General features: G+C 36.8%; 2 protein-coding genes across 2 annotated transcripts; one reads left to right on the forward strand and one right to left on the reverse strand.

Moving 5' to 3' along the window:
• Positions 1 to 403: 403 nt before the first annotated feature.
• LOC148205874 (uncharacterized) lies at positions 404 to 2,045 on the reverse strand. Its single transcript, XM_088112312.1, has 7 exons — positions 1,721 to 2,045; positions 1,420 to 1,640; positions 1,176 to 1,337; positions 994 to 1,098; positions 850 to 925; positions 663 to 758; positions 404 to 579 (listed from the first exon to the last, which is right to left on the reverse strand). The coding sequence occupies exons 1-7, from the start codon at positions 1,982 to 1,984 to the stop codon at positions 484 to 486; spliced, it is 1,020 nt and encodes a 339-aa protein (XP_087968438.1). The 5' UTR covers positions 1,985 to 2,045; the 3' UTR covers positions 404 to 483.
• Positions 2,046 to 8,152: 6,107 nt separating this feature from the next.
• LOC124830708 (tetrahydroberberine oxidase-like) lies at positions 8,153 to 9,945 on the forward strand. The gene has a single exon (XM_047304505.2). It carries the CDS (start codon positions 8,200 to 8,202, stop codon positions 9,814 to 9,816), a length of 1,617 nt encoding a protein of 538 aa, XP_047160461.1. The 5' UTR covers positions 8,153 to 8,199; the 3' UTR covers positions 9,817 to 9,945.
• Positions 9,946 to 18,370: the final 8,425 nt, after the last annotated feature.

Here is an 18,370-nt window from a genome sequence, read left to right on the forward strand (position 1 = left end):
CCGCGGTATATAGTCTGCGCAATATGCCGCGGTTGTCTAGGGAACCGCTGCCTAAATTCATTTTTTTTAAAAAAAAATTCAAAAAAAATAATTAAAAAATGCACTATATGCCGCGGTTCGCGGTTGAACCGCGGCATATAGGCCGACAAATATGCCGCGGTGAGTGTCAAAACCGCGGCCATATGTCTCGTTTTTAAAAAAAAAACGAAGCACTATATGCCGCGGTTGTGGTTAGAACCGCGGCATATAGGGGGAATATGCCGCGGTTGTGGTTAGAACCGCGGCATATTCCCCTGCAGTTTTTTAAAATTGCAGGTCTGTTTTTGTGATATCCACTACCACAAAAACAGACCTGCATATAAAAACATTTACAGAAATGCAATTTCAACATAACAAACACATGTTCAAATGTATTTCAACATCAAATAAAGTAGAGAGTCTAAGAAATCAAAAGCTAATCAAATGCATTGTTTAAATCTAAATCTAAGAGCTATTGTATAATCTAACTATATACTTCGCAGCAGCGTTCCTAATGAATAGTAGGGACTTCTCAGGAACTGGTGTAGTAGTCTTGAATCTCTGCAAAAGACAATTCATTTTAATTAGTGTATATGAATTCAACATTTGTTAAAAAATCAAAATTTGTTAAAGTTAAATATTACCGTTTCCCAGCTTCTTGTGATGTGAGAACGAACAATATGGGTCATCCAATACATTACATAGTATCCACACTCATATGACCCATTTTGTCTGTTACACTACAATATATCATCACAGTTGATAATAGTTAGTGAATAACATTTGTTATAAAACAATTATAACAAAGTATGACTTTAGCATATGTCAAACCTTGAGAGAAATCCAAGCAATCTTTCTACTCTTAGCAATTGATCTCCCGTCCATCATCATACTTGCTGGAATAGAACTGTATATAAAAAAATGTTTTAGCATTCAGTTATATAACAAAGAAAGTCCAAACATTGAGGTTCTTACCAATCAATTGCTTGTCTGAGTTGTGTGGGAGGAGGCCTGTGCAATGAGCAGAACCACAAAGCATAGTTGTCTTGCACAGACATAACAAGAAGTTGCCAATGGCGCCTGAAATTCATAATAACGTAACTATTAAATATTAAAATCACATATGGAACATTATTATGTTAACAAAGTTCACTTACCCGGATATATAAGGCAAAAAGTATATTTTCTTGCCCCTTCCAAAACTTCTTATCAGACTCATGTTGATATGGTCAAAATCATTTGATTCATGAATTTCTTGGGGATCAATGAATCCATAATCATCAGAACGCCCCAACTTATTAGCGACCCCAAACATATACCTGAAATCAAAAATTAACTTTGATATAAGGATACTTGATATATAAATCAATTTTATATATAAATAATTGGTCATAGACTTACATCGTCCATAGTTGAATAATTGAAATATTCAACTCTTGTGTTCCCGACGCAAGCTCACGGACATCTTGGCTATTAAGGTATATTGGGACCTCAGAGCCATGCCCAAATACATTAGCATCATACTGAACCTCCAAAGGCTTATCATCAAGGATGTCAGCAAGTAGATGCAATGAAGAAAGAGGGTCATCCTCAGATAGAGGAATCTTCTGTTGTTCCTGCGTCTGTTGTTACATGAAAAGATAAGATAAGTTTTGAAATCAAAAACCTTTAAAATTGAGAAGTGTAAAGAAGAATTTCATACCGAGGGGTCAGAAACTGGTTTAACCAAAAATTTAGGCCAAGTGATAAACGACTTATATGCTTGTTCCACAGTGAAAATCTCTTCTGTGGACAGTGGAACCGAGGCATCTGGCATGATCATTTCATCCACTGAGACCTTCACCTCATCCTCTAATAGTTGCATACCATGACATACAGTCGCTGACCTAAACTCTGTTCCACGAGCTACCAGCACCATCTGATCTTCTTCTAAAATGTATAGCAGACATGGACTACCATCGTCCATGTCATCCTCTGGGATGGCTGATGCGGAACAACTTCCTTTGCCGCTTCTCCCTGTCAGAGTAAATGTTAGATTATACAAGAGATAGAAATAATTGCACATAAATGTTTATTAAGTTTACCTGTGGGAGGGGGAGGGACCACATGTTCCTCTATAGGAGACTGCATCGGGCGCATGCTCTGAAACTGCTCCTGGTAGAGCATCTGGAATTCAGCCCTCACCTCGGCCCTGATCTCCTGCATAAGGTCTTGTCGGACCTTTTTTGTGATCTCTTCTGTCATCCTTTGTGTATCGCTGTACGAATATGAAGGCTGACGAGAAGAGCTCCCAAAATAATCCGTAATTCCTACTCCAGGACCTGCAGCACGTACACGTCCAGGGTGCTCAGGTCGTCCAATTGCAGCAGCAAGAATATCCTGGCGACCCTCTGGAGTGAATTGGCCTTGGGAGCTCTGCTCAACCAAGGCGTCCTGTAACATTACAAAACACCATTATCAGTTAAATAGTTTAATGTAGTATGTATAATGACAATATTTATTATTTTAGGAACAGTGATAACTTACAATTTTTTCAGAAATCTCTCGTGCTGAGTCGGAAGAGTAGGTGCCCGATGGTCGCATACGGGCCAACTTCCATTTCTCGTGTCTAGACGGTGGAGAAGGAGGCTGAGGAGGGCTACCACTCTGAGATGGTGGTATAGCATCTGCCTTTTGCTTGAGGATTTTCTCCTCAAGCTTCCTATACCCACCACGAGATAATAGGTGGGGGTTTTTGTTCTTAGCACTTGTTCCTTGTGCTTTGCTTCTAATTGCCTGTCACATACACATTAATTAATGAGTTCATATGATATATATTTGTTAATGAGGAATTAAATAATATGAACTACACTAACCTGCCATTCCTCTGACATCCGACTCTCTTTAAAAACCCGCCAAGTCTCCTCATCAATGGACTTATATGCATTACATGGAGTTTTATGTTTAAGGTGTCCAAAGATGTACCTTAATGTCAACTTGCTTTTAAAGTTTCTGAAATTTTCTGCAACAGTTGACAAACACTTATTTCTAAGTGTTGGGACATTTGGAATGTCAAATGTCATCTGAAAAAAACATAATAAAGTTGTATTAGTACAAAATTATCAATATAAACAAATTATAATTCAAATGCTATTAACTAACTTACCAATATATCTTGCCAAATAATGTTCCGATCACCCTCGGACACATGATCAAAAGATGGAATGAGAATACTAATCTTATCACGTGCCACTACTCCAAGGTATGATCGGAAGTCATCTGCATTGGGGCCAGTTGCCACACCCGTGGTGACATTCACATTCACCGGAGTTCTTTCACCACTATTTTTCCTGATTAATAGTTGTTTCATCCTAGTGGGTCCTCTAGTGGATCTGGGTGGGGGAGCCTCATCCCCTGAAGAATGTGGATGATCAGCCATATATCTGTCAAAATAAATAACAACATTAAATTTTCTTTCAAGACTTATGTAATATCATATAAATTAACAAAACATGTAATAGTATCCAAATTGAAAATTCATACATAAAGATATGGATTCATGATACAAAAGCAGGATCTGATGGAGCAGGGAAGGAAGTTCACACCTAACAATTCATCATATGTATATTCCCTCATCATGATCTGACCGAATTGCATGTACATCATCGTCAACTACAGATTGGTCATCCAACTTTGTTGTAGTTTGAAATGAATGGTTGTCAGCAATATCAATATTAATTAGATTGTCTTCGTTAACTTCAATTTGTTTTTTGCCTTGAAGAGCAACATACCAATGGTCAGACGAAGGATCTTTGACATAAAAAACTTGAGATGGTTGATGTACCATGATAAACGGTTCGTCTCGATAACCCACCTTGCGAAAATCAACCAGTGTCATACCCGAGTCATCTATTTTCACACCACTCTTATTGTCAAACCACTTACACTTGAACAATGGAACGGAAAACTTGGTGTAATCAACCTCCCATATCTCTTCTATTATACCATAATATCTCATTGATCCAAGTACAGGAGATTGATCTTTTGATGTGGAAAATTGAAGTGACTCAGCTTCTAAACTGACTCCACTATTTTGTACTGTGCTTTTATCATCCAAAGTCTTCGTATAGAATGTGCAATTATTGACTTCATAACCTGTACAACACACGACATCAAACTTCAAACCATTTGCAAGCCACAATAAAGTTTCAGAAGAATGTGGCTCTTTGTCAATTTCAGATTTGAACCAAGACATAAATGTTTTGTTATGCTCCATCAATTGCCATTTCTCTGATTGTCTTGGATTTTTATTCTTAACAATGGTTTTGTGTGCTTCCAAAAAAGGGATCACCTCATCTGTGTTGTTCAATATATAAAGATGCGCTTGCAACAATTCTTCGCGATCTTTTGTCACCACATTGACACCTCGGATGCTTTTACTTGTAGAAAATTTATTCAACCATGCTGTGCGAGGAACTCCTATTGGATTCGTTGATGTCATGTAATCTGAACAAAACTCGATACTTTCTTCAGCAATATACCTTTCAATCATCGAACCTTCAGGATGATATGGATTTTTAACGTACCCTTTCAAAATCTTCATATAACGCTCAATAGGATACATCCATCTTAAGTATACCGGTCCGCACAACTTGATTTCTCTAACCAAATGAACAAGTAAATGTACCATGATGTCAAAAAAAGATGGAGGGAAAAACATCTCTAGTTCACACAAGATGATAACAATCTCGCCTTGAAGTTCATCTAACTTTGTAGGATCGATGGCTTTACTACATATTGACGAGAAAAATGAACACAACCTGTTTATGGTGTGCCTAACATTTTTGGGCAAAATTCCACGAATAGCCACCGGTAACAACTGTTGCATTAAGACGTGACAATCGTGAGACTTCATGCCAACAAGCTTTAAGTCCTGCATTGACACTAAACTCTTGATATTTGAAGAGTATCCTTGTGGTACTTTGATACTCTTTAAACATACACAAAAACTTATCTTCTCTTGTCTAGACATTGTGTAACATGCAGGGGGCAAATAAGTACGTTTACCAATCTCCTTCGGTGCCAACTCTTCTCGGATATTCATGTCAACCAAATCCAAACGAGCATTCACTCCATCTTTTGTCTTTCCCTGAATGTTGAGTAATGTACCAATCAAGCTATCACACACATTCTTTTCTACATGCATCACATCTATGCAATGTCGAACATCTAACTTTGACCAATATGGAAGATCAAAGAATATTGATTTCTTCTTCCAAGGGGTCGTTACAGATGACTTCTTCGATGTTTTCCCAAATACATGATGTATTTTATTAACTTTTTGAAGAACTTCAAGGCCAGTAAGTGGATTTGGTGCTTCGTCCCTCTCTTGATCTCCATTGAATGCTTTTTTTAACCTTCGATATGGATGATTACGTTTTAGAAATCTCCGATGACGCAGATACACCGTCTTTCTTCCATGTTTCAATTGATGAGCTGCAGTGTTTTCTTCACATATAGGACACGCTTTATGACCCTTGACACTGTATCCTGACAAATTACCATAAGCAGGAAAGTCATTAATGGTGCAAAATAACATTGCACGCATCATAAAAGTCTCTGAAGCGAATGCATCAAATATTTCAACCCCGTCAACCCACAAAACCTTCAAGTCTTCAACTAGTGGGCTTAGATAAACATCTATGTCATTTCCAGGCTGCTTTGGACCAGATATCATCATAGACAACATCATGTACTTCCTCTTCATGCACAATGCAGGAGATAAGTTGTAAATTATCAATATAACTGGCCAACAACTGTGATTGGTACTCAGATTACCAAATGGGTTCATTCCATCAGTGGCTAAACCAAGCCTAAGATTTCTACACTCTTTACCAAATTCGGGGAATTGTCGATCAATATTTTTCCATTGCTTTGAATCAGCTGGATGACGAAGCAGCCCGTCAATTTTTCTCTCATCTGCATGCCATCTAAGGTTTTTAGCATCTTTGGGATTCGCAAACAAACGCTTCAGTCTGGGCACTATTGGAAGGTACCAAACTACTTTCAAAGCAGATCCATTTTTTTCTATCTGACCATTATCTTCAGTATTGTTTTTTGACTTGTATCGTGATAAGCCACATTTTGGACACTTTGTCAAAAATTCAAACTCTTTCCTATACAAAATGCAGTCATTAGGACAAGCATGTATCCTTTTATACTCCATACCCATTGGACAAAGAATTTTCTTTGCATCATAATTACGAGTGGGCAGTGTATTTCCATCTGGCAACATTTCATTCAACAACGTCAACAGTTCTGTAAAACTCTTATCAGTCCATCCATTGCTCGCCTTCAAATTCATGAGCCTTAACACCGCTGACAAACGTGTGAACTTAGTTGAACCGACATACAAAGGTGTTTCTGCATCAGTCGACATCGTCTCATACACATGAGCTTTGGCAAAATTTTCTGCTCCAACATCGCGGATCATGTCCTCCAATTTGTCTTCATCCGGTCGATCTTCTTCCATGGTGGAATCAGTAACATTTACACTTTGAGAGTCAGTGGGAAAATCCATTTCTTCGCCGTGCCAGATCCATGTTGTATAGCATCTTAGAAAACCATCACATATAAGATGTTCTCTAATTTGAGTTGCGTTCAACTTTCTCCCATTCAAACAGTTCACACAAGGACATCTAAATTTCACTTCATTATCAGTTCTCCCCTCATTACGTTGCGCAAATTGTATAAATTCCTCTACCCCTCTCTCGTACTCAACACTAATGCGTGGTAAATTAATCCAATTTCGATCCATACGTAAATATTCTACAAAATTACAATCATACAATTATACAATATATTCAACATACAATCAATTCAATCATACAATCAAACAATTAATAAACTATAACAATTTCATGCACTATCAAAATTAAAGCAAAAATTATACCATAATACATTACCAAAACTATAGAAACTTCATACATTACCAAAACTATAGCATTATGCAAAAATTAATGAAAAAATCACGTTAAAAATGCAAATGGACATAAATACCTGGAAGAGGAACGGCGGCGGAGAGGGTGAAAAACGCAACACAACGGCGGCGGCGGCGGAGAGGGTGAAAAACGCAAGGAAATCACGATTTTGATCGGCTAAAACTCGTTTTTATCGTCAAAAACGAATAATGACCGAACAATTTTGAGTTTAAACGGTTAAAAATGCAAAATCTGAGATGAAGGGTGGTTCGGAGGAAGAAGAAACGAGAACGCGCGAGGAAGACGATGCACTGTTCCAAGTTTTGTTTTTTAACTCTGAACAGGGGAATCTACCGCGGTTCACTACTTAACCGCGGTATAAAAGGGTTATATGCCGCGGTTTAACCCCCAACCGCGGCATATACTAATTTAAAAAATTATCAGAAATGGCATTTTTGAAATTATTTTCAAACTATATGCCGCGGTTCAGCGGGCAACCGCGGCATATACCTCGAAATATTTCAAATAAATATTAAATTAATTTCATATAGGCGAATATGCCGCGGTTCCCTGGGGAACCGCGGCATATACCCCTGAAACGTGTTCAGCACAACTGTCTCCCCAACTGCCTTTCAGAGAATTTCAGAAGTTACAGGGGGTATATGCCGCGGTTCTCTGGGGAACCGCGGCATATACCCCCTGTAACTTCTGAAATTCTCTGACTAGCAGAGAAGTTAAGACGTTACAGGGGGTATATGCCGCGGTTCCCCAGGGAACCGCGGCATATACCCCCTGTAACTTTTCAAATTCACTGACCCAGTCAGCACCTGCAATAAATTGGCAGGGTATATGCCGCGGTTGTGCAGAGAACCGCGGCATATACTCTGTTATTTAATTTTTTATTCATACGTGGCGTCAAAGGACAAAGTTTGACTGGGGTATATGCCGCGGTTCTACTGGGAACCGCGGCATATATGTTCGTTTTATTTACAAAACTGCCACCGCGCACCATTATGCTGCGGTTTTCGTTGAACCGTGGCATAATGTGCGCTGTAAAAACCCGATTTTTTACTAGTGCCCGACAAGAATATCTTTAAAATAATATAAAAAGCTAGTTTGGCGCATGATAATTTCATAGCAACAACACCATTGTCTCCTATAAATTATAAATTAAAGGGTCCACGTTGGTGTTTATCATAGCAACAACAAGCCATCCACATAAATGAAGCATCTTAGATCCTATTATACATTCGCTACTGCCATTGCTCTTTTATTTTCATTTGAACCTCCTTCATATGATATTCGTGAAAAGTTTGTTCAATGTGTTTACAACTATCCCTATGTCTCTAACTCAATCTCCAACGTTGTTTACACACAAACCAACACTTCATACTCCTCTGTACTAGACTTCTCTATTCGAAATGCTAGGTTCTTCAACATAAGCTCAAAACCCCAAGTCATTGTCACACCACTCGACGTTTCCCACATTCAAGCCACCATAATCTGTTCCCAACGCCATGGCCTGCAAATTCGAACCCGAAGTGGAGGCCATGATTACGAGGGTCTCTCGTACGTTGCTGAGGTTCCATTTGTCGTCCTTGACCTCATAAACCTTCGACAAATCAGAGTTGACGTAGAAAACCGAACCGCGTGGGTTCAAGCTGGAGCAACTCTTGGTGAACTTTACTACACGATTAGTCAGAAAAGCAAAACATTAGCATTCCCAGGGGGTGTGGGTGCCACTGTAGGCACTGGTGGCCTCATCAGTGGAGGTGGTTATGGATTATTGATGCGTTCGCATGGTCTGGCCGCAGATAATATCATAGATGCTCACATAATAGACGTGAATGGTAATCTTCTTGACAGAAAAGCCATGGGTGAGGATCTGTTTTGGGCCATTAGAGGAGGTGGGGGAGCAAGCTTCGGTGTCATCGTGGCTTGGAAGATAAAACTAGTTCCGGTTCCATCAACTGTGACAGTGTTCAATGTTGCAAGGACATTGGAAGAGAATGCAATCGAGGTCCTTTATAAATGGCAGCTTGTGGCCGATAAATTGGACAAGCGTTTATTCATCAGGGTGGACGTGACTAAAGATTCACGTAAACATGGAAAGCAAATAATACAAGCCAATTTTGTGTCCATGTTTCAAGGAGGTGTAGACGAACTTATTCCACTGATGCAAAGGAGCTTACCAGAGTTGGGTTTGGACAGAAAAGACTGTACCGAAACGAGTTGGATTGGCTCAGCTGTCTTCGCGAATGGTGTGTTGAATGGATCTTTAATTAGCAATGAACCCCCAGAAGTTTTGTTGAACAGATATCAAAGGGATTTAGTGAAATACAAAGGAAAATCTGATTGTGTGATGAAACCCATTCCTATTGATGGATTACGAGGGTTATGGCGCATGCTTTTTGACAATGAGATTGAAATAGCTCAGTTCGAATTGGTTCCTCATGGAGGCAGAATGGATGAGATTTCGGAATCCGAAATTGCATTCCCATTCAGATCTGGATACAGATTTCATATTCACTATGTGGTCGTTTGGGAAGAGGAAGGGGACGAGGCCGCACAAAGGCATATAAATTGGATTAGAAGAGTGTATAACTATATGGAACCTTACGTTTCAAACTCTCCTAGAGCTGCATATGTGAATTACAGAGACCTTGACTTTGGGGTGAATAACAATGGCTACACAAGCTACGACCAAGCCAACAAATGGGGTGTCAAGTATTTCGGTAACAATTTTAGGAGATTGGCTATAGTGAAGACCAGGGTTGATCCTAACAACTTTTTTAGAAACGAACAAAGCATTCCTACGCTGTTCGAGGAAGGAGATTAAATTAACTCTAAACCATCCAGTATCTACAATTCAAGTAAAATAGATGCTGCATGTTTTTAATTTACGTTTTCAGAATAATTGAAATGTTTTCAACTTACCATTCTGTTACAAATTTGGTCTTCGTTGCAATATCGGGTACATGCTTTTCCTGTGGATTTGATACAATTTTTTAAAATTGTACGTAGCTGGTTAAGCACAATCGCATAGCTATTGTTACTTACTTCTTATGGATGATTTAGAGGATGAGATACTCTCTTAGATTTCAACAAAGTATAAGATGAGACCCTCACATTCATATTATCAAAGGTTCTATTAGACTATTTGGCCATACTCCTTAATATATAGTAGGTATCAGAGGTTATCTTGCAGCGGAATAACAAATGATCAAAGAGCCGAAAGCGTGTTACGGTTAATAGCCAAGTTAAAATGGTTTCTTTTTAAAATCGTAATTTTCTTTTAAGACTTTTAACAAACAGTTTGTATGCTAAAGAGTAAGGGTTCAAGTTCTTCCAATTTGATTGTTCTTTTTACGCACACTTTTGTTTTTATAAACCTTTTTAACAAATATAGGTGTTTCAACATTATTATTTGTAGTTGCCACTTCAAGAAGATTTTCTAGAATATCAATATTAAGCATGTGACTCTTACATGAAAGACATTCAACAAGATGTTCAACATTTGAAGACTCTTTCCTTTCTAAATTACAGATTTTATTTCTTAAAATAATTTCCTCATCTAATGCCTTCTCATATTTAATTTTCAAATCCTTCAACTCATTTTTCAAATTTTTATGAGTAGCATCCAATTTTTCAAATTCATTTAGCAATTCAGGAACAACTTTTTGCAAGTCAATTTCAGAAGTTTCAGAACTAGAAGAACTTACTTGGCTTGTAGTGTCATCAATATTAACCGTCAAAGATAAGTTGGCTTCTTCATTAGAAACACATGAACTAGTTGAGCTTGAGTCATTTTCTTCCGAAGCAACGTAAGCATTCTTCTTCTTGAAAGACTTCTTTTCTTCACCATTTTTGAGGTTTGGACAATCCGCATTAACGTGCTTTTTTTCTCCGCAACCATAGCACTTGTAATTTGAAGAAGATCGTTTTTTCTTCTTCCAATCATTTTTAAATTTTTCCTTACCTTTAGATTTCATGAACTTCAAGAATTTTCTAATCATGCGATTCATATTTTCGTCATCTGAGTCTTCATCTTTAGATTCCTCATCCTTTTCTGAACTTTTGCCTTTTAAAATTTCAGTTTTGAAGGCCAACGTTTTCTGCTTTCCTTGGACTTTCTCAACACTCAGTCTATTCAACTCGAGCTCGTGCTCTCTCAATTTTCCAAAAAGTACAGTCATAGGCATGGACGTCAAGGCCTAAGACTCAGTTATCACAGTAACTTTTGGCTGCCATGTCCCGTTCGAAGATTTCAAAATTTTAACATTTAATTCGTTAGTGTCAAATTTCTTACCTAAACCAAAAAGATGCTTCACGATATGTATGAAGCGTTTTTGCACATCAGCGATGGTTTCACCTTATTGCATCTTGAACATCTCATATTCCTGTATCAGGGTGTTCTTCCTAACACGCTTCACATCGTCAATTCCTTCATGAGTTACTTGAAGAACTTCCCACATCTCCTGAGCCGTTTTGCATACTAAAATCCTGTAAAATTCATCTAATACCAAGGAAGAGGATATTATATTGCGAGCTTTTATACCAAATTGGGCTCATCTATTTTCTTCAGCAGTCCATTGAAAATATGGTTTTTCTTTCTCTACACCATTCAAATTTACAATAGGAATAAAAGGACCATTTAAAACAACTTCCCAAATACCCCTGTCAATTGACTCTAAAAATATTTGCATTCTTATTTTCCAAAACACACAATTTTCCCCCGTAAACAAAGGAGGTCTGTCAATAGAAGCACCCTCAGCATACATTTGGTTATGACCGCCCATTTTCGAAAAATTTGAAAAACTAACAAAGTAAGCTCTGATACCAAATGTAGGTATCAGAGGTATCGCGCAGCGGAATAAAAAGCGATTAAAGAGCGGAAAGCGTGTTACGGTCAATAGCCAAGTTAAAATGGTTTCTTTTTAAAATCATGATTTTCTTTTAAGACTTTTAACAAATAGTTTGTATGCTAAAGAGTAAGGGTTCAAGAAAATCAACACAGAAATTTTATCCTGGTTCGAATCAAAAGATCTTACGTCTAGTCGTTAATCACTATGAATAATGATTAACTTTTTTCACTAAAATATGGTTTGCATATGACAATCAGATAATCAAAATAAGCAAAGAATAGAAAACACCTTCCTTCGACAAACGAACGGAAGAACCTTCCTTAGACAAACGAACGAAAGAAATTATTCAGCCAACTTGAAGAGAATTGCTCTGACCTTAGAAACACTAACCGCGAGCTTCTCCTATTCACAAGACTTGACTTAAGCAACTCTATCACTTGAGAACTTCCTCAAACAACTTATGTATTCTCAAATGACATAGATAATTTTCACTCACAGAGAGCTTCCCTTAGGCACACACCTCTAATACTCTCAAATGAAAAGTTACTTTCTAAGAGCTATGAAGACATCTATTTATAAGCCCAGGGTTAGAAACTGAAAAGATATCTTCCAATTACTAGTGATAATCGATTATCATAAGTGATAATCGATTATTTATATCTCTTATGGGGTTTTCAAAAAGTGATAATCAATTATCTTGAGGAATAATCGATTATTTGCGCGACTTAGCAAAACTGACTCAGACTGAATTAATCAATTATTTTGAGCAATAATCGATTATTTGCGTGAGCAACTCTTTTCCAATTTGGCTCGTGATAATCGATTATTACACCAAATAATCGATTATCTGCGCAAACATCTTCTAAGGAGGAAATTTCTAATTGTTCTTACATAAATAGAGTTATTCCTAGACAATTATTTCTACAAAATGCTTTTAAAGAAATTACAACAAGAGTTTTCAATTCTTCATCTTATAACATCATCAAAACTATAATATTTAGATACCAATGCTCCTCATTGTGAGTACTACTTAATATTTTATTAATAACATTTTTTGTGTGTGGACAAGATATTCCCGGAAGACCTTCACTTTTTCTACCTTATTTTCCAAGATTTCTTATATCTTATTGTCCAAGATGTCTTTTTCCTTCTTGTTTGAAAATTTTTTTTGTCTCTTTTATCCATTCGACTTGAGGTGACATATCTATAAAAATTCTAACATTTAAGTCTACAAGTGATATTAGATATTGAATATATGTAATATAAAAATAGTAACCCTCCTTCTTTATATACTTTCTCTCATGGGTCATTTTCTAAATGAGCTTGACTTAAACATGTTGTCTCTATTTTAGGAATGTGTCATACATAAATATCGCATTAAAATCCTTATCATATTTTTACATTAATGTCCGTTAGGTGAATACAACATGATCGCAAATAATGCACCATATTCCTAACTATATACTAAACACTAGTCCCTCATACTCATAGTTGCATCTCTCGTTATACACTAGTACAAAAACAACCTACAACGTCGAATATTTTTTGCCTTTCATGTCGAATTTGAGAATGATGTCATATCGGGAGACATTAAATTGACGTCAAATTTAAAATATTCGACGTTAATTTAACGTCGAATTTTGTCAATATACGACGTTAATCAATTTTTTTTTATTGTTTTTAATTAATTGTAATCTTTTTTATAACTTTACGAGACCTGAAAAGCATAACTATGAATGGTAATATAGGATCAACAACAAATAACAATAACAAACAACAAACAAGTTCAATCAAACAACAACAACAAACAAGTTTAATCAAACAACAACAACAAACAAGTTCAACCAAACAACAACAACAACAAACAAGTTCAACAAAAAAACAACAAACAAGTTTAACAAATATGTTTTTCAAAACGAAAATGAAAATTAACCTTCAAAAGGTGGGTTCATCGGAATAAAGTGTTGCCACCAGTGAGAGAGAAAGCAAAATGTTCCTATGAAGGACAAGAACACGAAAATAATCGGTGAAAATAAACGAAAATCATACCTAAAGTAGTTAATTAACATACATTTGTATCAAATGAAAGAAAGATTAGATGTGATGGTCGTCAAACTTCGTTCGAGAAAAGTTTGAGCAGAGAAGAGGGTATCGCGCGCTAAGATAAAGTAAATGAATTTTCAATCTCCCGCTCAAATTTTTATTGAATTCACTAACCTTTTGACGTCTAACGCTAAGGCATTCGACATTTTATATCCTTTTTTGTCAAATTATAATTATAAACGACATTTAATAATTGAATTTATTTATAAAATTACCACCGGTCATTTTTAACGTTAGTTATTGAGTGGTTAGACGTTGAACGCGTGACGTTATACGCTGTGTTTGCACTAGTCACATCAAGAATTTTTGTGTGCTTATATGCCAATATAATGCATGCACCATGCCATGAGGATAATACACTCATGAAAGAAATTTCTTTTCTTTATTTAACATGTAACATGTCATCTAGCACACTAACACGCCGAGTCTTGTAGAATGTAGAAAGACAAAGACTGAAACACATCATAATGATAAAAGTGACGACTAATAAATTTAGGGTAGAGTGTATGTCCTCTTGTTCGTAAATTCAACATCGATGGTAGCAGAGAACTTGTTCTGGTCGTAAATCCAACACCTATGTCCGATGGTGGCACAAAGCGCATTCTGATAGCATTGGCACGGGACGGTTGCACATATGCAAAAAGAGACAAAGAGGCAAAACAATAAAACCTAATTTAAATCTAAGGATAAAAATGTAATTTCAATTTTTTAGCGAGTAACAGGTACCCGCGGGTCGGATAATATAATATTCACAACTAACCCGTTTATAAGTGGATATTAAAATACTTGTTACCTGTAACCCGCGGATAGTAAATATTCACGGATACCAACTATCCGTCGTAGATTTTATCCATGGATATTCACATACGCGAATTTTTTTGTCATCCCTAAATCTAACAACGAGGGTTGGAGATGATAAGTTAATTAAATTTGATTTTGAGAAAGTAAAATAAATAATGGGTAGCTTTGGAATCTACTGCGATTTTAAATTTTGATTTGTGTTACGAACAGTGCCTCAAACTAATAAAGGTCCAAACCCAAGCATAACTAATAATTTATGTTTTTTTGCTTTCATAAAAAAGGTATAGAAAGGGGAGTTTAGCAGCTAATTAGTTAATGGGATGTGATATGTGTATTTCTGTTGTAGGGAATGATGTACTAATGAGGAGGCATCTTTTTGGAGGATCATAATTGGAATACTTGGAGCACAACGCTTCTCTTACTTGGGGGACCCTTAACTCTCATCCGCTCCCATTTCTTGTTTCCTTTATTTCCTTATGTCTCTCATTCTTTTTGCAACTACCTCTGTTATAGGCTGTTTCAGTTTGACTTGCAATATAAATAGTATACTCCTACGTTTCATGGAACTCAATTACTGATTTTTAATAAGTTGAGTTTTATAAATGACTATTAAGGGTTGAGAATTGCTATAACTCAACAAGACAACTGAGAAAATATTCAGCTTGAATATTGAATAGCTTGAATAGCTAGATGGAGTACTAAATTATTAAACATTTATCATATGTGATTATTTCTTAAATTCTTTTATAACCTTTCTGATAGGTTCCTAAATTGGGAACCTAATCAAGTACTCTGTTTCTCACTAAAAGACACAATAAAGATAGAAAAAAACTGAATATTATTCACAGTAGTATGTCTGTACAGAAAGAATCCAGAAACTTAACCCTCTTCACAGGTCAAAACCTGTCAACAAACAATTAAACAACAAGTCCCTTTTTCCCAACTAACAGGCCTCTATTTATACTCCCTCTCTCGCCCACTTCTAACTATCATAGGCAGGCAGTTAGGCTATTACAGCTAATTACCCTTCTTCGTTCTCTCATAGACTAACCATTTCTTCTTATTCCTATCACTTTCACTATTACTATTTCTTTTCCTGAAAAAGAAGTCCTCGGAATGCATTCGTTTGTATGCAGCTTGATAGTGCAGTGAAAACAAGGAGCCTTATCTTTGATGGGAGCAATAGTCATCTCTCTACCAATGCAAATGATTTGTTATTGTGGCTGGTTTCACTATCTCGAATACAGATACCTTTATGAGATCATGGGTCGTTTGTTGATTAATGACTATTGGAAATTAAAAAAAAAAATTAAAATTATATGTTATGCTATTTTTTAGGAAAATAAAAGTCATGTTGACTAGTAGAATTTATTTGCTATTTTCTAGGCACTAAGAGCACTAGTTTGTTAGTGGTTATAGAGGCCAACATTTTCGTACATTTACGTTCACTTATTTGCTTTATAAAAGCAATTGCACTCCAAAAATTAAGATTAAGCAGTTTAATATTCCTCTGTTCCACTCTCTCATTTTTCTCTGTTCCACTCTCTCAACCTTTCCTTCAATAAAATAACCAACAAATTGGTATCAGAGCTACGTCTTACGGGACCTATGGATGCTGAAACAAGTTTCTCTCAAGTTGCTCCTCCTATCTTTGATGGAGATAACTATGATCTCTGGGCCATAAAAATGCAGAACTTCCTAGAGGCTTTGGATCTTTGGGAAGCAGTGGAGGAGGATTACGAAATTGCTCCGCTGCCCGACAACCCCACTATAGCCCAGATGAAAACCTACAAGGAGAAAAAAACCAGAAAAGCAAAGGCAAAGGCATGTTTATTTTCTGGTGTTTCAAAAATAATTTTCACCAGGATCATGTCTCACAACACAGCAAAAGCAATTTGGGATTACTTGAAGGAAGAATATGCAGGAGATGAGAGGATTAGAAGCATGCAAGTATTGAATTTAATGAGAGAATTTGAGCTGCAGCGAATGAAAGAATCAGACACCATAAAAGAGTACTCAAATACGTTGCTTGGCATTGCCAACAAAGTACGATTGTTGGGCACCGCTTTTTCTGATTCAAGAATTGTTGAAAAAATTCTTGTATCAGTACCAGAGAGATATGAAGCTTCTATAGCTACCTTGGAGAACACAAAGGATCTATCTAAAATCACTTTGGCAGAGGTGATGCATGCCTTACAGGCCCAAGAGCAAAGAAGACTTATGAGGCAAGAAGGATCTGTGGAGGGTGCTTTTCAAGTCCAATTCCAGAGCAATGGCAATAAACAGAAAAAGAAGCAGAACAATTACACCAAACCTGGAAGATTAAACAAGATCAACAAGAGTAATGATAATCAGGTTTTTCCACCTTGTCCTCATTGTAAAAAAACCAATCATCCACAAAAAAGGTGCTGGTGGAGACCTGATGTAAAGTGTCATAAGTGTGGGCAGCTAGGGCACATGGAAAAGATTTGCAAATCTCATCAACAACAAGGAGAAGTTAAGGTTGCTGAGGATCAACCACAAGAGGAACAATTGTTTGCTGTTACATGCTTTGCTGCCAATAGCTCCACAGAAAGTTGGCTCATAGACAGTGGTTGCACAAATCATATGAGTTATGATCGAGAGCTCTTTAAAAAACTTGACAAAACTGCACTTTCTAAAGTCAGAGTAGGTAATGGAGCATATATTGCAGTAAAAGGCAAAGGAACAGTGGCAATTGAAGGTCAAACAGGTTTGAAACTAATTTCAGATGTTTTATATGTTCCAAAAATTAACCAAAACCTGTTGAGTGTTCCTCAATTGCTTGAAAAAGGTTATAAGGTGTTGTTTGAAGATAAAAACTGCATAATCAAAGATTCAGCAGGCAAGGAAGTATTTAAAGTTAGAATGAAAAGAAAAGGCTTTGCTTTGGACTTCATGAGTGAAGAACATGCTGCAGTGCACAAAGAGGTCAGCAATACAATACTTTGGCATAAAAGATTGGGCCATTTTCACCACAGTGCTCTAATATTCTTGAAGAAGAATAACATGGTCAGAGGCTTACCTGATATAGAAGAAGAATCTCCTACATGCATTGCTTGTCAGTATGGAAAGCAAACAAGACTCCCATTTCCACAAAACAAGACTTGGAGGGCTATACAAAATCTACAATTGATACATACAGATGTTGGAGGACCTATGAGCACACCATCATTGAATGGCAGTAGGTATTATATTATTTTCATTGATGACATGACAAGAATGTGTTGGATATATTTTATGAAGTTTAAATATGAAGTTGCTGACATTTTTTGGAAGTTTAAAACTTTGGTGGAAAATCAAAGCAAGTGCAAAATGCAGATGATCAGATCCGACAATGGAACTGAATATACTTCAAAAAAGTTTAACAAGTTTTGTGAAGATACAGGTATAGAACACCAGCTTACAGCCCCTTATTCACCTCAGCAAAATGGCACCGCAGAAAGGAAAAATCGGACAATTATGGAGATGGCTAGGTGCTTACTTCATGACAAAGATTTGCCTAAAAAATTCTGGGCAGAGGCTGTAAATACTGCAGTGTTTTTACTCAATAGATTGCCAACAAAAGCTTTACAACAGAGAACGCCTTTTGAAGCATGGTACGGT

Source organism: Vigna umbellata, chromosome 1 (genome assembly GCF_029865625.1).
Source record: "Vigna umbellata cultivar VRB3 chromosome 1, Vumbellata_1.0, whole genome shotgun sequence".
Taxonomy (NCBI): Eukaryota; Viridiplantae; Streptophyta; class Magnoliopsida; order Fabales; family Fabaceae; genus Vigna; species Vigna umbellata.

What these genes read in the sequence shown, in the direction of transcription:
- LOC148205874 (XM_088112312.1), bottom strand. Translation starts at nt 1,984, where the DNA reads ATGGACGATGGTAGTCCATGTCTGCTATACATTTTAGAAGAAGATCAG. An exon ending in AACCAGTTTCTGACCCCTCG is followed by an intron (nt 1,641 to 1,720) that starts GTATGAAATTCT and finishes ATGTAACAACAG; the next exon opens with ACGCAGGAACAACAGAAGAT. An exon ending in CTCAGACAAGCAATTGATTG is followed by an intron (nt 926 to 993) that starts GTAAGAACCTCA and finishes TTTTATATACAG; the next exon opens with TTCTATTCCAGCAAGTATGA.
- LOC124830708 (XM_047304505.2), top strand. Translation starts at nt 8,200, where the DNA reads ATGAAGCATCTTAGATCCTATTATACATTCGCTACTGCCATTGCTCTT.